Source organism: Ctenocephalides felis, unplaced genomic scaffold, assembly GCF_003426905.1.
Source record: "Ctenocephalides felis isolate EL2017-DRISC unplaced genomic scaffold, ASM342690v1 CF-g0.4_SCAFFOLD_01886, whole genome shotgun sequence".
NCBI classification, from domain to species: domain Eukaryota; kingdom Metazoa; phylum Arthropoda; class Insecta; order Siphonaptera; family Pulicidae; genus Ctenocephalides; species Ctenocephalides felis.
In genome coordinates this window covers 93833010-93854771 of record NW_020538040.1, presented here as the reverse complement: position 1 = coordinate 93854771, position 21762 = coordinate 93833010, and the positions used below count along the sequence as shown (strand labels likewise).

Here is a 21762-nt window from a genome sequence, read left to right as displayed (position 1 = left end):
ATTCATTTAACATTAATTTATATTTTAACGTATAATAATATGTTTCACTTTATTAATTTCAATAATATGAGCATTTTCTGTGAAATCTTCACAACCTTTGACTAGATTTTTATTCAATTTTTGCCTTAAAAAAATGTAAACTATGTATTTTTGAAACAAAAAATGGAAAAAGATGCCGCGCTCGAAATTGATAAATGAGTGCAGGCATATGAGTTCCCTAACGAATGCAGAGTGGAGAGCGCGGCTAGCGCTCAAAAATATTTAATATCTTGGGATCTCCAACATCATATAAAGAGATTGTGTAGTAAAGAGTAAAAGAAAAATTATGTTGTTTATTTCAATCGATTCGAGTTGGGAAAAGGGTATGCAAATCCTATGTTAACAATAGACTGCTTTTATTGTTAAAAAAATGCAAAAACAATTATTTTTTTTCAATTAACTGAAAGTTGAATTCAAAATGAGTACAATAAAAAAAATCATACTGATCTGTTTACCACAACTGGAGATATTAAGATTAATGCAGAGGAAGATCATCCAAATTGAGCAAATTATCCAAATTTGAATCGTAAATATTTTCTTTAAAATTTTTTCTAAAGCAAAATCCTGAAATACGTGTCAAATAATTTTATGAATAGTATTTGTAAATAAATTTTCAGACAATTCTAAAATGTCAAGGTTATTTGGTGTTCGGTTTGTAAAAGAAGGACCCATATATATATATATATATATATATATATATATACACACGCGATTGCGCGTGCAACAGTGATAATGCATAAAAAATGCAAGCATATCCCGTTTGAACTTACCTTATAGTTCCTATGAACAATATGTAATAATAAACCTTTAATGTTTAGTTTGGCCCTCGTATTGCTCTTATAAGGGATGAAGTCCGTGCACGGCTAGATAGAAGTGCGGTGACTGTCGTCCGACCCAGGTCAGGTTCTATTTTCATCGAACGTGCGACACAGTGCAGAACGTGCAGATATAGAGATTAATCTGAATCTTGCCTTAAAAGGATCACATGTTAATTTTTCAACATACATTTATTTTTTCCTATTTAATAATGCTCCAATTTTAAGCTAATAAATATTTCGGAAAATAAACAATTGCATTAATTTAAATATCATATATGAAGATTACATTAAATATGAGCTGAACCTATTATGACATATTTAATATATATAAAATGAAGTTGATTGAATATTATAAATAAATAATCCAATAAATATCAGCTAGTAAATAGTTTGTCGCATTTATTATCTTGCATAATATATATATATATATATATATATATATATGATTAATTTCTTGGAGGGCGTAACTTTAAGTAAAAAATTAAATAGAGGCTTTAAAATTTCTCAAATTTAAAGCCGCACCCTAGTTTGGAATGAGTATCCAATGTGGTCTATAAAACATCTTGCAATAGCTGTGATTCCACCTTATGACCATTCCATTTTATGACGCAAAGGTTCTTTCATGAGTCAACAGTCTCACAAAGACGCTTTGCGGAATCGGCTTTCATTTTTTTAACAAAAAACAGTATTAATAAACGATCTGATACCAGCTTCATCTGCGAAAATTACCAATATGTTCTAAATAATGTTTCCCAATTTATATCGAATACCTGGCACCACGCTATGCTAAACACTATCAGACACACTAGCACAGCGTGTTATACTGTGTTGATTACAAACATATGTTTTCCTCAAAAATTTAGCCTCGCAATTTAGAATTTTTACAGAAATTTATATTCTTGGATGAGCCTCGGATGAGCGGGTGCTTATGATAATATTTTATTTATTAATTATTTTTTAATCTTTATAAAAAAATTTGCTGATATTTGGTGCTTGTTTCCAATTATTAATTATTTATAAGTTGTTGTTGTTATCTAAGAATTTCAAGTAAGTAATGCTTTATGCAATATTTTAATTTAAGGTTTAGATATAATTAGTCTGTCTTTTCAGTTAAATCTATTTTTTTTATTCTTGCTCTGTGTATATTTAAAAGTATAGTAAAAGTATATATAGTAGTAGTAAGTATATTCAAAATTGTAGAACCACTGACGATGACGTAGAATTTTACGTCGAAACGTATGTAAAAATAAAGATGTTTTAAAAATGTTTATTTATATTTTTTACTTGATGTTACGCCCTCCAAGAAATCAATCATACATTTGAACATCAAATTTAAATTTAAACACCTTCAACATATATAATAATTAGATTTTTTTGTTCGACGTTTATTTCGACGATTGGCTGAAAATTAATGTTTAATATAAATATATATATATATATATATATATATATATATATATATTTATATACATATAATAATAATTAAGTAATTATAAATTGCAATAAAACTGACAAATTGTGCTTTATTGCAATTCAAAAATACTTGAGTGTTAGGGTTATTCTAATTAGTTTATGTAAGTACTGTCTTTGTAATAATTTAAGATATATATATATATATATATATATATATATATATATATATATATATATATTTAGTGCTGACATATGACCAGCATATCATTAACCGATGCAACGCAAGCAATAGTATTTCAAGGAGTAATGAACTTAGTAATAATAAGTATTGCTACTTTATTTAAATATAATATATATATATATATATATATATATATTATAACAAAATTTTCATATACAAAATCTGATTATTATACGTATCACAGATTACCGAAGGTATCAAAAATTTATCGCAAAAATTATTATTTTTTGTTACAAATTTTCTATTTACATCTCAATCTTACTTTTTCGTCACTGTTATTGCCTACTTTTCAACTATTTATTGCATAATCGGCTGTAAATTTTTAAAGCTTAATACATACTAATGTGGAAAATAAACTATAATAAATAAATTGATTCACATTAGTCTTAATTGTGAAATCATGGCAATGTTGGGGAAAATTTTTTTTCTGACAACATCGGTGATCACAGAAAGTCTTAATTCAGCTCAACAAATTATTTCTAACCATATTAGAAAGATAGGTATAAAGTTTTCAAGATTCGTGCCACAAGGGCCAAAAAAATTTGGATGAATGAGCTGTCATATTCTGCCTGCTCGGAACAAAATCGAGTCGTTTTTGAACCGGATGATAACTGAGGATGAAAAACTGATTACATTCAACCTTTAATTATTATTTGTTCTCGTTCTTAATTTTTTTTTACGGCGAAAAAAATCAAAAATGGAGAAGATGTCAAACAAGTACTGGTTCAATTTTTCATACCCAAAGATAAAACATTTTTCAAAAATGGTGAAAAAAAATTGCCCCCACGCTATCAAGAGATCATTAATAATAATGACAATTATATTATTCAATAAAGTTATTTGGCGAAAGAAAAAATAATGTATTTTGTTTTATTCCATAAACGGACAGAACTACGATATATACACACATAAATATATAAATACATATAAGAGTAAGATTTTTTTGTTTGTTATTAACCCTTTTTGGGTAAAATGATATCAAATTTAAAATAAATAAAAATTAAAAATAAAGTATTTTTTATGTATCCAATTAAGAGAAAAACAATTTGAGTTTAAATTTACCATTATTAAGAAAAAATGGGATATATATTTTGAACGAGATCAAAATTTTCAGATCGATGAATCAAGTCCCCTAGTTACTCGAAAATATTGGAAGCGACGGACTTGCCAATTGTAATACTTGAAGCAGGATTTTTGGTGTAAAAATTGAATTCAAAAGCCAACCCAGAACGTGATACCTCTGTTTTCTCCTTTAAACTTGAAATTTAAGGTGACCCACTAATTTTGAAATGGGCCAGGTGTAATTCACGTTTATGACTATAATCTGCACATAATGCGTTGGACTTGAATGATTGCGTAATGTATGATCGATCTTAAAATATAAATACATGTGTATTAAGGTCAAAATAAAAAAAGTCAACTCTAAAAATACGGATTACAGAAGATTGACCATTTAATTTTAGCATATATTTATACATCATAATATAATTCACACATACGACATAAAATCTGTCTACATAAAAATAAAAAGAAAAACTAGTTGTAAGTAGCATTTTGTATTAACGTTAAGCTAATTAAGCCGAATTGTGAACTAATTCAATCAATAAGAAATGAGATTCAGTTTTAGGTAAAATATTCATCTGTTTATTTTGAAAATAAAATTTTCGCTTTGCCTAAGAAATAATCAATACGATTTACAATCGATGTCTTTTAAACACACTTATGATATCTGTGATGTTAAAAGTTAATTAATTTGAAACGTCGAGAAAACATAAAACCAGCAAATCATTTTTTTGCGAAGACAAGCTTCTTCTTCGGGAAATTAATAAAGCAATTTCATGTTTTTTTATTATCACCATTTGTTTTATACAATAGAATCATGTAATGTTTGATGTAATTGATTTTTTTGTAGAATAGAGTCGATCTTTTATTCGAAGTCGGCTTCACAATATTTTCGGATAAATCAACAAAAAATCATTTAAACAATTTTTGAATGAATATATACAGAAATATTGTTAAATGTTTTTTCCAAAACGCCAAAAATATTCTTTAGCAATATTCATCACATAACTATAATTTTTTTTGATTTGTGAAATAACGGATTTCAAATAAACTTTAGAAATTTTAGAGTATTGAACAATATTTATTAAAATATGTAAGCATTAATTTCTCCATAAAAATGTGTAAACGTTAGTTAAAAAGTAAATACCATAAGCAAATAAAATAAATTAAAGACATGGTGTGTCAAATCAAATAATAAGAGTTTTTTGTATCCAAAACTATTTAAACAAAATACAAACATGTACATAGTTTTATTTGATTAAATTGTCGCATAAATCACTAATTGTCAGATAAATATATTTAAATTAATAAAAACAATAAGAAACATATTTTTTTTACAAATCGTTCTACTTAGTTTTGAACAAATACTTCGCAGAAATAATATTTCAATTGTCACATGAATTTATGGACATGCTTTAAAAACAAAGTTAAAATATTTGAACTATTTGAAGGGCTTGTCGAATTGTGAAGTGAAATCGTTTAAATCAAACAATCGATTTTGTCCAAGCAAATAAATAATAAGTTAGGCTGATAGTTTCGCAACGTTGCTGTAACATTTCTTTTGGAAATATTGCGGTTAGAATTGAGAAATTATGATATAAAATATTTCAAGAAATAGAACTTAAAATAAAAGAAATTGTGTAAAAACGGACATGATGGTATGACCCGCGTCATGAAACCCACAAATTGACTTTAAAGTTTAACGAATATTACAATCTGTGGTGTTTTACAAGTATTACAAAAAAATAACAATTATATTTACGATTATATTTTATACAAGTTATATTTAACGTCTATCAAAAAATTTAGACATGTTTTGTTATTTTACAGCGTTTTTTTACGTTTGGTCCCCATAGTAATTGGAATATTGCTTCAATGTCGAGTAAGGACTATTTTCGCTTGAAAACATATTTCTATCTATATTTCCAAGTGAAAACCCATGTCACTACTGTTTGACATCAAGCTGCTCGCGGCGGATATCGAACTTGAAACTTCTGATTGAAATCATCTCATTCTCTAATTTACGAGAAGATCAAAATATGAATGAATATGAAAATTTTATTAGAAATTATGATCATCATAACCCTTTATACATATTAGAAATAGACCAAAATTGATGTTTCCGATAATTAAAAATTAGAACTTTAACATTATTAATACCTAGTATTTTAATTTATAACATTTTTATTAAAAATCATTTACATATATAATTCCTTTCCTATATAATTCATTTATATATCAACTAAAACTAATTCCTTAATGTTTTTAATAGTGCAATCAGATATAACCATTGTCCAAGTTATTCATTCTTATCATCTGAAATATTGCATCAGACTTCAATAAGATTATAAACCTTAATTATTAACCAATTTATGAAAGTTGTCAATTTAAAATGCTTTATGCAATTTTTAATAATATTTTATTGCCGATTTAGACCGCAATATTTGTAAAAGACCATAAAGTAGACTCCATTCAACGCCATAATTGTAGACAAAACAGTAAAATAAAAAAAATGTTAGGTGTCTTAAAATATCGGAATCTAACAAATACATACATCAGTATTATTATAATATAAAATTATGTAAATGATAGCATTATAAAATTCTATATAATTTGCAGGCTCGATAAGCCAATATGTATAGCAACCAAAAATCTAGGCATATAAAACAATTATCAAAAGAATAAATATGACTAAATATAAACAAAATAAAATTTCTATTGGCTCTTGCTTGCGAATAGTGTCAATAAAAAAAATATTATCTTATATGAGGTTTTGGATTATGTGTATCAGAAAAAATTTCATGAAATCTTATTGTATAATTTGTATCATTGCCGTTGATAATGCTATTGAAGTTAATATAAATAGATTAATCGGTATAAAAACAACAAATTATTAACTAACAAACATTTTATTAACTTTCTGAATGTGTTCTGTGTGTGAATCTGTTCTGAAAAAATCCTGCAGAAGCTGGCTAAAGATATGTAGTTAGATTACCAAATCAATATGTCAGCAATAGACGGACGCGGATATGATTCAAAAGTTAACATAACAGAGTCGCACAAATTATTAAAATTCAGCGTGTTAACAGAAAGATAAAGTAAGAAAGTGATATTGTGAAGACAGAGATGGTAAAGCGCACCTTACAAGGTATGTTTACTTATTCGGCTCATCTTCTGACCATTGTAGTATAAAAGCAAAGCCAGGCGCCCGAACAACACAGTATCGCAATACTAACCGTTCTTCAATCAACAACATGAACTCACGATTGGTAAGTGACAATACATTTGTGAATTGATATAAAATAAAATAAAATGAACATCAAGATATTTTGAATTATTACGCCTAAAATTGTGAAAGAATAGTAATTCGCTAGAGTTGATTCTCTATTGATTCGAAAATAATGACTGGTTAAAAATCACTGTACACTAGAAAATAGTTAGATACCAATAACAATAGCAAAATATTTTTTTTATTATTATATGGTATGAAAATTAATAGCTCTCATTTCAAGCCAAACCTTCTCTAACCTGATGCACCATAAGCGTAGTATAATCGATTGTTGATTCTTAAAACAAAATGGGAAGAAAGTATGTATTTGGACGTTTATATTTCGCCTAGATTATTTATGCAAAGAAATTAATTGATTAATTAACTAACTACAATTATAAGCATACAAATCAAATGCCAAATTTTCATGTTGCCTTCAAATTAGTAACTTAATTGCTTCAAAAAACTTCATGCAATTGTTGCACGGAGAAACCAATTGCATATTAAATTTTAAGTAACAAAATTTGCAATGTATCTTCAAGTACTTAAGATCATATAATTCAAAATGTGTACAGAGTTTTAATAATCTAGTTTTTAATGTAGGGGAAATACGGACAAAATGGTATATATGAACAAAATGACACAGAGACCTAATTTAAAATTTAGTTTGATTAAAATCAAACTAAAGCCAGTACTAGTGATTTCAATTAATTTTATTGCAATCATCAGGTGTTTGATACAATTTTTAATATTGATTCATTTTTGTTCACTTTCGGACACTTTTTGTACTATGGACAAAATGACAGTACTATCTCGCAAGCACTACAAGGTAGTTCATCCGGGGCCAAGAAAAAAAAATTGAAACCTATAGAAGATGATTGCCTTTTACATCTGCTCTAACCACTTATATAGATAGATTAAAAAAGCACCAGTAAAAAGAAGAGACTCGCATTTATTGCAAATCATCAATTCCCGTTTTGAACCCGGTGGAGGTTGGTTACGATGTATGATTGTTCTCTTTGAACTCATATTTCACATGCTGATGTCCTAAAGGAGGACCAAACAATTTATTTGTCAACTGTCCACTTAAAAATTAGTATATCAGTAAGTCCTTACGTTGTATGTCATTTTGCCCGCACGATATGGACAAAATGGTTTTTGTAATTGGTTGCATTTTTCCTTAATGTTATTATGGTTTCTACTTTTTTTATTTATATATATATATGTACATTATTTTCATATCTCAGACAGACAGAAGTGCCTGGTATGAGAGATTAGGAAAACAGTTTACCTAATTTATATATATACATTTCATTTGATTATTTCATTTATATAATTCAAAATGTGTACTTAAAAGAAATTGCTACGGATAGTCAATAAACCAAAAATAAATAATAACGATCGAGACTGGTTATAATCTCATTAAACAATTAAATATCATTAAAAAACAAAACACCATGACACTTTGTCCGTACTTCCCCAGTAATTATTTAAGAAATATACAAAAGATAAAAATTATATTAATATAAATACTATATTAATATTAATATAAATGCTATATTAATATTAATATAACTAATATTATATACAAATCCGTGAATATGAGCTAACCTACATGTTTTGAAACCATGACTAATTCGAAGCTAAAAATTTATTTTAAAATTTCGTCCAAAATTGTTTGAGAAAAGTGACCAGTTCAGTATTCGGGTTATTTGTTTAGTATTACTATTTTTTAAATGAGTTATTAGTAATCCATAAATTTCTAATAATTTCAGGTTTTGGCATTCGCCATGTGTATGATGTTGGTGGCTTTGACCATGGCCGCGCCAGCTCAAGAAGAACTAGTCTTCGGAAACGAACCGGGAGTTCAAGAAAACATTAATCCACAAGATCCTCAAGAATTGATATTCAAATTAAAGAAAATCAAGAAAATACTGTTCGGATAATGGCCTATCGACTTTATTCAGGATGGATTAAAATAATAAAGACTAGACAGCAACTGACAATGCCAAACATCGTTTGCTTCAAGACTTATGAGAAAATAGAGTCGCGCGCGTGACCTTATTTCCTATTTTAAACAAGTATTAATTATTGACTAGAATAAGAGAAAAGAAAATAATATCGAATAATATATTTTCCTGTTTATATTAATAAATAAAATTATGTTTTTTGTTTACAAAACACTGTTTTTTTATATAATCTACACGTGCAATTTAATAAATTCGCTTCACTTTAGGTACTAAGTGTCATTTATTAAAGGAGACAGGTTCATGTAATAGTAAAGTTCTTTAGTCGTCAAATATTAGTCCAAACGATTATTTATTGTAAGGAACTGATTTCTTACGTTATTGACACGTAGAAGACCGCATGTCCACCGGTAGTACACAACATACTAACATTACAGGACCGCGTGGCTACCGGTGAACACATGATATGTGTTATCTGAAATAGACCATTTTTGGTGCGGTTCCCAGGAGTAAATCACGATTTTCGATGCGGTCTTCAATGCGTTAAACAGGTCCGTAGAGCGTCAGTCCTCGGACAGCTTATGTCATAGTTTTGTGTTTGTTATGCCATAGTAGAAGGGCAGTTAAAAGTTATTATACACCTAACAGTATAATAGGTATCATCAATATTTGGTAGATAACTCAATGAATGAATCAAATTATAGTAGAGTTAATGATTGAATGTAATAATTAAATAGATTTAGTTACAAAGGCAATCCCATTTCATTCGTATAAGTCCCCAAAAGTAATTGTAGATATTTTTAACAGGCGATTAAAAGGTGGCTAAGATAATCTCTCAGGTGTGCGTAGAAATATACTTTCATGGCAGTTATCGCCCCCCCCAAAAAAGGAGTAGTTTTAAACTCTTCTCGTCGCAATGGTAAAAGCGCCGGGCGATGAAACAGTTATGATAATTCTTGTCGTAAATTTTTAATGTCAACTTGTGGATTCCAATAATAAACACAATTTAGTCCTGAATTAAAAGAATCAAACGACATTGTATTATGTGCAATTATGTACACAAACCGTATACATCTTTATTTGATGACAGTTTAACAATATTTCGATGACAGTATAACAACTTAATGATTCAATTAATTGGTATAATGTGATCTTATTATTAATGATATTATAATACATGTAAAAAGGTTTTATAACATATTACCTAGCAAATATACAATTGCGTATATCAAAGTCGATGATGAGTCGCTCTAAAAAAAATCTAACTACTTTGATTGCTAATCATTGCTCTCATCTTCCTCGGAATTTCTAAAAAAAAAGTAAAATCTACGTATTTACATTAGAACGTTAGAAAATATACGTCATTCACCATAATACCTCTATATATGTTTTTTATATTTGTCTTACTAGTAACATATTTATTGTTCAATATTGAAATCAAATGAAACAAATAATATGATTGCATTAAACACCATAAAAAAATGAGCAAAAGTAGGAGCCCACCTATTTATGTTTGAAAATATTTACAAATACAACAAAATGATTTAACAATCAATAGATTCTCACTAAAACATGTATATTTACAAGCCCTCGAAAAAAAATTAATTAATCATTTTTTACTTTGTAACTTATAGAATTATAGAAGATAAGCGTTCTTAGTACATTTTTCATTTGAATGTCTTCTGTGACACGGACGCTTTACGAAGAATAAATTTAATGTATTACATTTTATTGTAAATGTGTAGAATTTGTGATTTACACATAAGTTTTGATGATAAATTTATTATTTCGTGGCGTTTAAAACTTTTATTACATCCGATGCAACAACTATTTAAATTAATTTATATCGCAGTAACGATTAAAATAAAATTATCAATTTCCGATTGTATTCAAATATTTAACTAGAAAGCATAGGATTTTAAATATTAATCTCAACTTATCGTGTTTAATAAAACATAAAATAATATTTCCTTTAGAATAAGGTTGATTATAAACAACAACAACTACCCCTTAATGTAATTTTTTTTAGGTAAAGCTGTGTAAAAATGGCGCCTACCAAATTTGAATTTAACTGAAGCAATAACTTGAAAAAATTGTTAATTATTGTACTGCACAATATTTGCAAAATTATATACAATTTAATTTTATAAAAAAATATAATAAATTATTGTTTAATAAATTAGTTCAATATAAATGTCATATATAGGGACAAAAATACTATATGAATAATGAAAAATTATGCAAATATATTATTTTGAAAATTATGTAAAATCTTATTAAACTGTAAAAGTATTATATTTTTCAGTTTGTAGTTTTAAGTTGTAAAATGATATTATAATGACAGTGCTAAAAGTAATTTTGTTTTATCCGCATATACACTGTTATCAAAAAGGTGACAAAAATACATAGAAAATATATATTTCAAATATTAAAAAATATATGAAATATTTCATTTCCTAAACTGATTAGATAAATAAAAATGAAAGTCGATATAAAACAGTTAGAAATTGATGATCTCAATGGCTCAATAGCTAAGTAACAGTTTTCCTGTATAATCACTTGAGAGTTTAATTTTTTATTGAAATGAAGATATTTAACTTTTACTTAATAAATCATATTTCCCTATGACGTTTTTGTAGTTGTTCGTATTGTCCCATTATCATTAGTCAAGGTTTAATTGAAGTAAATAGAAAAAAAAAAACTATAAAAATATGCCTACGATTGTTTGATGACTAGTATGTTCTTGACATGTGAAATCTGCCTATGTACTACTCCATTCACTGTAGTCAGTAAAGAAAGATGCGTGCCAAGATCGTATGTCCTAGGAGCTCCAGCCGCCATAGTTAGATCGACTACTCGTGTCTGATGTGGTTTTATCGAGATTTGCACTTGTGACAGTCCAACCCATTTGTAGGAGCCTTTATCTGATGAAAAAGTTACACCAGAACCGGAACTGTAATCACAAATATAAATTATATATTTAATGATATAATAAAAATGTGTTAAATATAATAAAATAAAAAATAACCTTGTATTTGTTACAGAGTCTATAGTTGTCATCAATTCCACATCCGAGTTGTTGCTCACAAGCATTTGTACCGGCACCAAACACACAGACTGCAATTTAAAATCATGCTCGATTTGTGCTGGATGTTTTAGGCCAAATCGAATGAGTAATTTTTGCATAACATCTTTATTAGTCAATACACTAGACGTCTTGTCAGCTAGTGTTCTATCTGGTCCAAATAAAACCAAATTTGTAGCATGTTCACTGCTACTTTTAATAACTTTTGTTTCAGGCACCGTAACAGAACAATTGAGTTTATCTAATTTCAAATAAATTTGACCAAAAGCTGTTCGCGCGTTTGACGCATTGTCTGAAATATCACAATTCCATTTCAGAACAAGACATGAATTCAATTTGTCTATTGTTTCTGCCGGGTTCATTATTTCTGTTGAGGACAATGGATTTTTTTGAGTCTGAGAATTTAAATCGCCGATAGAAATCGTTTCATAAATGTTAATGTAATTTGTTTGGAATTTCTTAATAAAGTCTTGGCTAGCTGTTGAAAAACTATCAGAACAACTAGTTTGACTGGCTCCGGCGGGAGTATTTAGTGCTATTTCAGACATATATTTTTTACCAGGTTTATTATTCAGATATCGACGTGCCCGAAGCACTAAGAAGAACTGCTCCTGTGATTGTAGCTTTGCGCCTACGAAAAGATAAAATTATAATGATTTTAAATTTCTTGAAATATTTTGTGTGAAACTTTTGTAATAAATATATTTATATATATATATATATATATATATATATGAACATAAATGTTTTAACAATTCATCAAAACAAAATTAAAGTTAAAAAAATGTCAACCAAAGTTAAAGTAATTATTCATCGTGTTTGTATAGCTCAAGTTTTTATTAGCATGTTTCAAAATTCTATAGATTTTTATTGCACTACTCAAAGTAGTTGAACACAAAAGTTAAAAAAAATGTTCGCACTTCATAGAAGAATAAGATACCTATGTATCGCAATGTCACAGATTTTAAAGTAAATACCATATCAATTTTTATTCAATGCCTTTTTTATAGTTACGCCTCTTTTATGGTTACGAAAAATAGGTTTGAAAATAGGACGTACTTTTACATATTTCAGTATATCAGCCAAATGATAAAAATTGGTTAAGTTATCAAGTTAAAAATTGGTATATCAAATATTATAAAAGGATCCTCTAAAAAAAACTTATAAATTGTTCAAATGTAAGTGTGGAATCTATTAAGTATAAAAAATGCACTCAGCACTCTTTATTTACGACATGTGCAATTAGCTATAAAATTTAAAATGCAATTAATGTTCACAATAAGAATCACAATCAATTCAAACTTTACAACCAAGTTTTAATAATCAATCACTTTTCACAAAATAACTTATATATATAGAAAATAGTTCTGTTTTAAATCATTATAGGATATTCAAAAATATTCTATATAATATTTTTATAATTATTGAAAATATATAACTATATTAAACTCACCTTCTACAGTACACACATCCTCCAAAATCCAACAAGGACTTAATAATGAAGCTTCAGTTGTTATAAGTTCAATTACTAATGAATGATGTGGTTCGTTTATATTTTTAATTCTAACCATAATATTAATAACTTCACTGGTCGGTCTTAAACTATCAATAGCACTACTGATAGAGATATCACTGGAAGAACTTGGTAATATACTAGGGTCTTTAACATTTTTACAGTCACTTATATCATTTTCAATAACCATATTATTTACAGACAAATTGGGTTTAGAGTTCAAACGCTCACTTCTTTTAGCTACAGCATTGACTTGAATCGCTTCATGCACTGTCACATTCCAGGTGTGCCGCAATAGGCGATATCTATAAAATAAAAAAGTAGAGTTTTTCATTTGGTAATGCTATATAAAATTTTACTAACAAAATTACCTTGGTATTGCTTTAGGGTCTACATTTTCATAATAAAATAGTATGTGAACTTTTTGATGTCCTCTATTTGCTGGAGCTCTAAGCCATAAAATAAAAGTATGAGAGTGAGCAGGTAGCAAAGTGCCATTCGCATCTGGCAGTGGAATTTGAATTGTATGCTGTTTTCGAGACTCCTTATCTCGTAGTGATGGTGATTCATATTCATAAGGTTCTAATAACAAAATTAAATATGATATAATGCTAAAATGTGCTCATTGTAATAATACCCTAATAGTGATGTATATATTTCAAGCACAATACTAGTATTCAATATGAATAAAGGAATCTTTATTATAAGATTATATAAATGTAGATTAGACTGTTTATTGTTATGGCAATATCATAACATCATAATAATAGAAAAAATTCCTACCAAATATAAAATCTATATCCAACACCATCGATTATATCTAATACAGATAGCATAATAAATCATAGCTAATGTACTTATAACAGTATCTAAATATTCTCTATAAAATCTAGATGTATATAATAATTTAAAAAAATTAGTGATCAATCAGAAAAAAAAGAAACAAACCATCATTAAATTCCCTAATGCCAGATTTTTCTTTAAGTTCAGTAGAAATTTCACTAGTATTATTGTCCTCAATAGCAATCAACCAAGGTGTTGGCGTTCCCAAAAATACGTTACACATTGGAACCGTACCAGCATTGCAGAGTTCTACTGTAACTGGTAATAATTCTTCTGCAAGAATATCATCTGGCAGAATAGTAAATCTCGCCTGTTGTAATAATTAATAATAAATATGATTCCACACATGCAATTTTATCTTTAAACTTAATAATTCTATTGCTATAAATTATCATTATAATTTAAACAAATTATTGAGTGTATATATATATATATATATATATATATATATATATATATATATTAGGGTGGACCTTAATATGGACATTTTCAAATTTCCTTGCTCCCAAGGGCTCAAATGGTTTTAAATTGATAAAAAACAATTCTTTGAAAGTTTTAGCTCTTAATATTGTCTTATAGATAGTGTGCAATTCAATCAAAATTTGTATGGAAATAGCATGAAAAAATTTTCAAAAATTTTAAAAATGTTTTTTTTTTAGATATAATGAATGAGTTTTATTCAAAATTCGACACTCTACAAAACAAATTATGAAAAACCTGTTTTGCAGAGCGTCGAATTTTCAATAAAAAATGACACAAATTTTTACTTTTAATTCATTTGTTGCTAAAAAATTTTTTTTTAATTTTCAAAATTTTTTCCATGCTATTACCATACGAAGTTTGATCGAATTGAATCTGAAAGTTAATATTAAAAGCTAAAACATTCAGGAAATTGTTTTTTATTAATTTGGAACCATTTGAACCCTTGGGAGCAAGAAAATTCGAAAATGTCCATATTAAGGACTACCCTAATATATATATATATATATATATATATATATATATATATATATATATATATATATATATACAATGAAAGCTCTTCTTTCATGTAATTTTATATCAACACATAATATTCAACAAAAATATTACTTGTAATGATGGTGCTTCATGTGCAACAATAATATCTAGTCTCTTATCGACTGCATACTGTGGAACACCATTCTTTTCCTTCACATTTTTCAGTCTTACACCCTTGATTGCAAATTCCAGTTTTCCTCTACTTGATAAAGTTATCCCTGGTGCTAAATCTGTACCCATAGAATTGTTGCACAAGTCATAAGAAATTCCTGCAAGAAAGATTAAACAATTATGAATACTTGTACTACATCTAAATATCATTAGAACATTTTGTAATAATTACTAATGGTTTAAAAATATATATAATACCTGTAATCTTCAGATCACCTACGTGCAAAGGTATTAAACTCAATGAGATCCTAGTACAGCAATCAACAGGTAAAACAATAGAATCCACACATTGAGTACAAACAATACTCTGCAAATAATCTTCTGAATGCTCACTGCCCTGAGTTGCCAATAGAGATTCATTGCAAACTGTACCAGGGCTTGATGGATTTTGAGGGTCGTTAAACGTGAATGACCATAGTAGCTGGATGTTACTCAACGGAAGAGGTATCAATAAAGGATTAAGGAGTTCAATAGAAAGTCGAATTGGCTCTGTAAAAATCATATAATAAGAATGATTATAATTTTGCATATATATATATATATATATATATATATTAGGGTGGTCCTTAAAATGGTCATTTTCGAATTTCCTTGCTCCCAGGGGCTCAAATAGTTCCAAATAGATAAAAAACAATTCTCTGAAAGTTTTAGCTCTTAATATTAACGTTTAGATAGAGCGCAATTCAATCAAAGTTTGTATGGGAAGAGCATGGAAAAAAATTTGAAAAATTAAAAAGAATGTTTTAGGTATAACTTAGCGACAAATGAATGAGTTTTATTCATTCATTTGTTCGCTAAATTACATCTAAAAAACATTTTTTAAATTTTTGAAAAATTTTCCATGCTGTTTCCATACAAAACTTTGATTGAATTGCGCTCTATCTAAACGTTAATATTAAAAGCTAAAACTTTCAGAGAATTGTTTTTTATCTATTTGGAACTATTTGAGCCCCTGGGAGCAAGGAAATTCGAAAATGACCATTTTAAGGACCACCCTAATATATATATATATATATATATATATATATATATTCAATTACAAAACAAGAAATATTGTTAGATATTTGCTCGATAGACTCTGGTCAAAAAAATAATAGTGATCATAATAAATGTCTAAATTTTAATGAAATGATTCAATAAATAAAGATACTAATTCATATAAATAAAGATAATACTCACCGCTAACAACTGCAATTGGATTACTTGTATTATTTGTCTCCCTTGTGAATAGTATATTAGTAGGTTTAAAAATCATAGGCAATTGACCCTGTGCCTGATGAACTAATATCTCTTCTAATTTAGACCACAGTTTATCACTTGACACAGCTTCTGGGAGTGATGGTCCACATAAATGTTGATATTGAACAGGCTCACTTATAATCAGTGGAGTACCGCTTGCACATACTTGACCAGGTGTTGATAATGGTGGTGCAGGAGCAGTGAGAACATGAGTGCTGTCTGATATGAGGATTGGTAAGGCAAGGAATGGTAATCTAGCAGATGGTTCTTCAGACGACTTAATTTGCTGATCAATTAAAAAAAAGATTCATAATTGATAATATATATTTACATAATATATATTTTTAATTATTCATATAAAGAAATTTTGTAAAAAAAACTTTTTTTTTGGTAACTCACATTATGTGAAATGAGAAACTCTTTAAGAAAAGCACTCTGCTGTGAGGCATTCTGTTGACTACCTGGCCTCAACAACCTTGTTAAAGCTTCTACAGATTCTGAACCTTGATTTAAATTAATTGCTAGTCTGCCAATAGTAAAATTTATGTGGTCTTCTGCTAGTCTCCATCCCCTACTTTCATAAACCTGCATTGGATTATTATATTATCAAATTAGATAAAATAAGTTTATTTAAATACACAATACATTAAATTAGATATTATTATATGCTAAAATTTCTAACCTGATAAGCCTGTTTATAACAACGTAATGAGTGCCTCTTTTGTCCAGATTTTGAATAGCGGTGACCCGCTAGTACAATATGAAATGCATATTTCCTTATCATTCGAGGCTTTAAAGAACTTAAAAAGCAATAAGCTGCCTTTTCTAACAGTAACGCTGATCTTAAATCAGAATCTTCACTAGTCATTCGAATTAATTGTTTAGCAGCTTCAATATATTGTTGTTTAGATTTCAAATACTCCGAACTAAGTAATGTTGCGCGAGTTGCAAATTGAGGCATTCTGAAATATGTGTAAAAGACTTATTGATTATAAATTTACCACCTTTGCTATAGTACATTGCAACAGTACTAAGCATTTTGTCACCAATACTGCAACATACAGCTCAGGGTGATAATAAATAAAATATTATATTAATATAATATTAATATTTGCCCATTTAATGTAACATACCATATATATATATTATATATATATATATAGATATTAATACCCATTCATTTTATAATCAGAAATAATTTTATTACAACAAAAACTTACTTGCAACAATTTAAATAAATGTTAATGCTTTCTTCCATATAATCACATGTTTTTCTATTGGATTCACCTTGCATAAATGCAGATAATGCAGCCATTTCTAAAGCACCAGCATAATGTAACCAAGCTTGATCTGCACTAAAATCCCTTTTTGCAGAATGATATGCCTTAAAAATGCAGATCAGTTTAAATGTTATCAAAACTAAGACTACAAAAAACAAGTTATCAAATCCCTCTGATCAGATTGTAAAAATTTTGCCCATAGCTTCTTCAAACATTGATAATTGTTTGGAATTTAAAATCATTGTTAACGTAAATAGTTTAAAATATTATGAACCTGACTTGTTATTAACTCACTTGAAATGCCATTCCATAATGTTGAAACATAAAACATAGGTCAGCCAATCTCCGTAACTGAAGTTCGGGTGAATCAGCAGAATATCTGATAATGACAATAAAAAGTAGAAATATATAAATAAATAATGATTATATTTATCAGATATATATTACATGACTGCATTTGCTGAGGGCGCTTGTCCTGGTTTACCAGTTCCAAACCAACGTTTTGTAGCACTAAATATTGATCTACTAACAGCTTTTCTATTTGACACCTATTAATATATAATTTTGAGACAAAATATTCTTATCAAAGGCATTTCATGTTTATGTTGACTTTATACTTATCTACATAACATCTTAAATGCTTAATCAGTTTGGCATATTTGGCATAAAAAACTTGTAAAGGAAATAGTTCTTTTCTAGAGATAGCTTGGCTACTAATTGATATCAACAAGGTATAAACTGTACTTACTATATCATTAATACTGCTTATATGCTGTTCAGCATACGGTATTAATGCTCGAACAGCAAAATCTTGAACAAAACATTTTAAGGCTTCCAAATCTGTTGTATCAAGACAAGCACCATGAACAATTTGCTGTGTTTGAGCTGGAGTTGAATTCCAAACATTTTTGTTGACAATATTATTGAACCCACCATTCACGGTCAAACTATCAGTACTGGTGGATAATGCGTTACCCTGCAAAAGTTTATTATTATTATTGATGGTATTCTGTTTGAAGGCAAGTCTATGGTATGCCAAATTCAAGTGATGAGTAACACACCCTTGAAATCATACTAGGCTGTGACTTGCTCTCACTAAGAAACTATGAAAGTTCAAACTTTGTCGACAAACATTAAAGAGACAAAATAGCGAATCGAATGGGATGTTCAACTGCTGCTTGAATCAAACAATCTACTACAACTGAATACTATAACATCCGTAAACAAATATCCATAAAGACATAAAACACTTACATAAAAAACTGTTTTTAGAATAATGTATAAACTGAAGCATTTTTCCATATTTAAATTCACATTCTCTTTTACCTGATTTAAATCTCCTGGAAGACCTGTTGTTTCCATATCAGGGCTTAATGGATGAATAAAAACTGTTTCAGAAGGTACTGCTGCTGCTCTTTGAGGTAATGGAGTGGGCGGACTACTTGGTGGTCCACTAGAAGGACAACTGTTAGTATGAGGGGTGCCAATAGGTGTATCCATTTGAACTGAATTAGGCATCATACTCATAGGTTCTACTGGTGTACGAGGACTGCTATCTTGATCACTACCTGTATCCTAAATAATAATACATATTAATTGTCGAGTAAACAAAATAGCATTGCTATACATATATTGAACAAATAATCAAGAAAAACTATAATAAATAAATGAAAATGAGTGTACTAATGGTAGAATGCTACTTAATATTAAACAAAATATTTACATTTACTTGTCCATCAACCCTTTTCGTCAAAAATTGATTCCATGGATCTGGTAAATGAGCATTTAATTCTTGTCCAAAAGGTCGGGAGTTGATTTGCAATAAAAAACACTGATTTACCCCATACGATTGTTTCATATTTTCAAAGTGCCGTTGTGCCCTAAAAATTTCATAAACATAATAAGTTTAGGATTAATTGATTTCATTCATACTTCAATGAATTTCTTGCTTGCAATTCAAAAAAAAATCTCAAAAATTTGATTAGCCTCAATGACAATATATTTCATGTGATATTATAGTGTTTACTAATACTTATACTGATGCAACTTTTTAATAATAATTGAATATTTAAATTATTATTTCAAGTAAATTTCGTTTGAATTTAAGAATATATTATTGAAGACTCATATGTTGCATGCAAGATTCCAATTAGATCATCAACATACTTCTCCTCTTCACCATCTGTTTTATCATGAATCAAAACATAGATTCTCAAAATATTGGTACCTAAAATTTGAATAAGTTATAAAGCATCATTTTAAACCTTCTCATTTTAAAGATAATTAAATAAACTTACTAAACCATTTTGGCAATTTAGAAGGTGATTGAATTTGCATTTGATTCAGTTGTAGACTCATATGAGTAATTGTTTCTAAGGGATTATTATCATTACTAGAAACCACTAGTAAACATCCAATTAAATGTTTTGTAAATTCATGATCTGATGGAAATTGTACATGAAAAAACATATCTCTCCAAGATTCATACCATGGCAATGATGATGGCAGCACTAAGTCAAGTTCGCCTATAAATTAATAAAAAAAAAAAAAAAATTAACTGAAAATCACAAACAGTTGCTCATGCACTTTAAATTCGAGAAATTTAATTGTTCCAGGACAAGTATTCCCTAACATCATAGTATTTTGAGTATTTCATTGTTTTTGGCAATTAACTTACATATAAATATTATTTCAGATTTGATTCTGCATTGAGTATGATAATATCAAGAAACAAAACAAAAGAATATCATGAAAACAAAATATAGTTAAATATTTCCTTCTCAAAAATGATGTTCTTTTGTTATGTGTGGTGATGTTATTATATTTTCTATTTGAAAATTCAAAAGTAACTGAACTAATATTACAATAAAATCTTATACCAAGATGAATAGTAGACGTTCTATCACATGTTCCTGACGCAACAGAATCATTGAGCATCTTTCGTGCCAATGTTGGTTGTGGAGGTCTCGCATTAACATCTTGCACATTCACTTTTAAATTCTTCACAATTACTTTATTTCCTGAAGGATCTTGAAAATACGCTGAAATTTTGAATATTTGTTAATGATGTGGAAAATGACAAATTATAAATATGAGATTGTACCGTCATTGTTGATTTTGCAAAACGGCTGAACAAGCTCTACAAAACTTAAATTATTTTTCTTGCATATTTGTTCGGCTTGGTCACTGCACATAGCCCCAAGAACGGGCGAAAAAGAATTTTGAATAAATTCTTGAGGACTCAAAGTACATTGAGCCATTTTTTCACATGCACACTAAGTAAACATAAAAAATAAATATAAAATTTGCACTAAATTATCGTATTTACTTTCTTAATTAAATTTTAATTTCTACATGTTTCTTATTATAATATAATCAATTTAAATAAATTTTTACAAGTTTTTTCATTTTTATTACAGCAAATGACATTTTCAGCCATGTTTAGTATCAGCTGTTTGTTATTGATAGTAACGCAATTAATGCACAGCGGATTATATGAAACCTAAAAATGATTGTTATACCATTATCAAATTAATTAATAGCAATAGAAATTCATAGTTAACAAAACTCAGTGCTGTCTAATTATATAAGAATATGCATGCAAAAAGCATAAAAAGCACATAAAAATATTTCAATTTAGAATTGATTTAAAGTATTTTTTCTAATATTGCTGACAAAAAATATAATTGCAATTAAGCTTTAACAATTCAATAATTAATCAATGTTTACAAAGAGTAAACATTTTTTAAATACATACTTGAAAACTTGTCTGTTCTTTTTTTGTTATCTATGCTGGTGACATA

At 28.0% G+C, this 21762-nt stretch overlaps 1 protein-coding gene across 2 annotated transcripts; it reads right to left on the bottom strand.

The window, feature by feature from the left end:
- Positions 1 to 934: 934 nt before the first annotated feature.
- On the bottom strand, positions 935 to 21307 carry LOC113377670 (trafficking protein particle complex subunit 8). Of its 2 annotated transcripts, none has more exons than XM_026618060.1 (21): positions 21063 to 21307; positions 20839 to 21000; positions 20257 to 20484; positions 20126 to 20186; positions 19683 to 19839; positions 19286 to 19534; positions 18708 to 18935; positions 18407 to 18507; positions 18254 to 18338; positions 17900 to 18063; positions 17362 to 17641; positions 17079 to 17264; positions 16620 to 16965; positions 15639 to 15929; positions 15342 to 15538; positions 14355 to 14559; positions 13778 to 13988; positions 13347 to 13711; positions 11837 to 12524; positions 11528 to 11761; positions 935 to 1010 (listed from the first exon to the last, which is right to left on the bottom strand). In XM_026618060.1, the coding sequence occupies exons 1-21, from the start codon at positions 21217 to 21219 to the stop codon at positions 995 to 997; spliced, it is 4611 nt and encodes a 1536-aa protein (XP_026473845.1). In that variant the 5' UTR covers positions 21220 to 21307; the 3' UTR covers positions 935 to 994. The 2 variants fall into 2 exon arrangements, with proteins under 2 accessions (XP_026473845.1, XP_026473843.1); XM_026618058.1 differs by lacking the exon at positions 935 to 1010 and adding an exon at positions 9984 to 10116.
- Positions 21308 to 21762: the final 455 nt, after the last annotated feature.

Coding starts and splice junctions, on each gene's coding strand:
- LOC113377670 (XM_026618058.1), bottom strand. CDS start 21,219: ATGGCTCAATGTACTTTGAGTCCTCAAGAATTTATTCAAAATTCTTTT. Junction 18,339..18,406: donor CCCTCAGCAAATGCAGTCAT/GTAATATATATC, acceptor TGTCATTATCAG/ATATTCTGCTGATTCACCCG. Junction 13,989..14,354: donor CATTAGGGAATTTAATGATG/GTTTGTTTCTTT, acceptor TTTTGTTATTAG/AACCTTATGAATATGAATCA.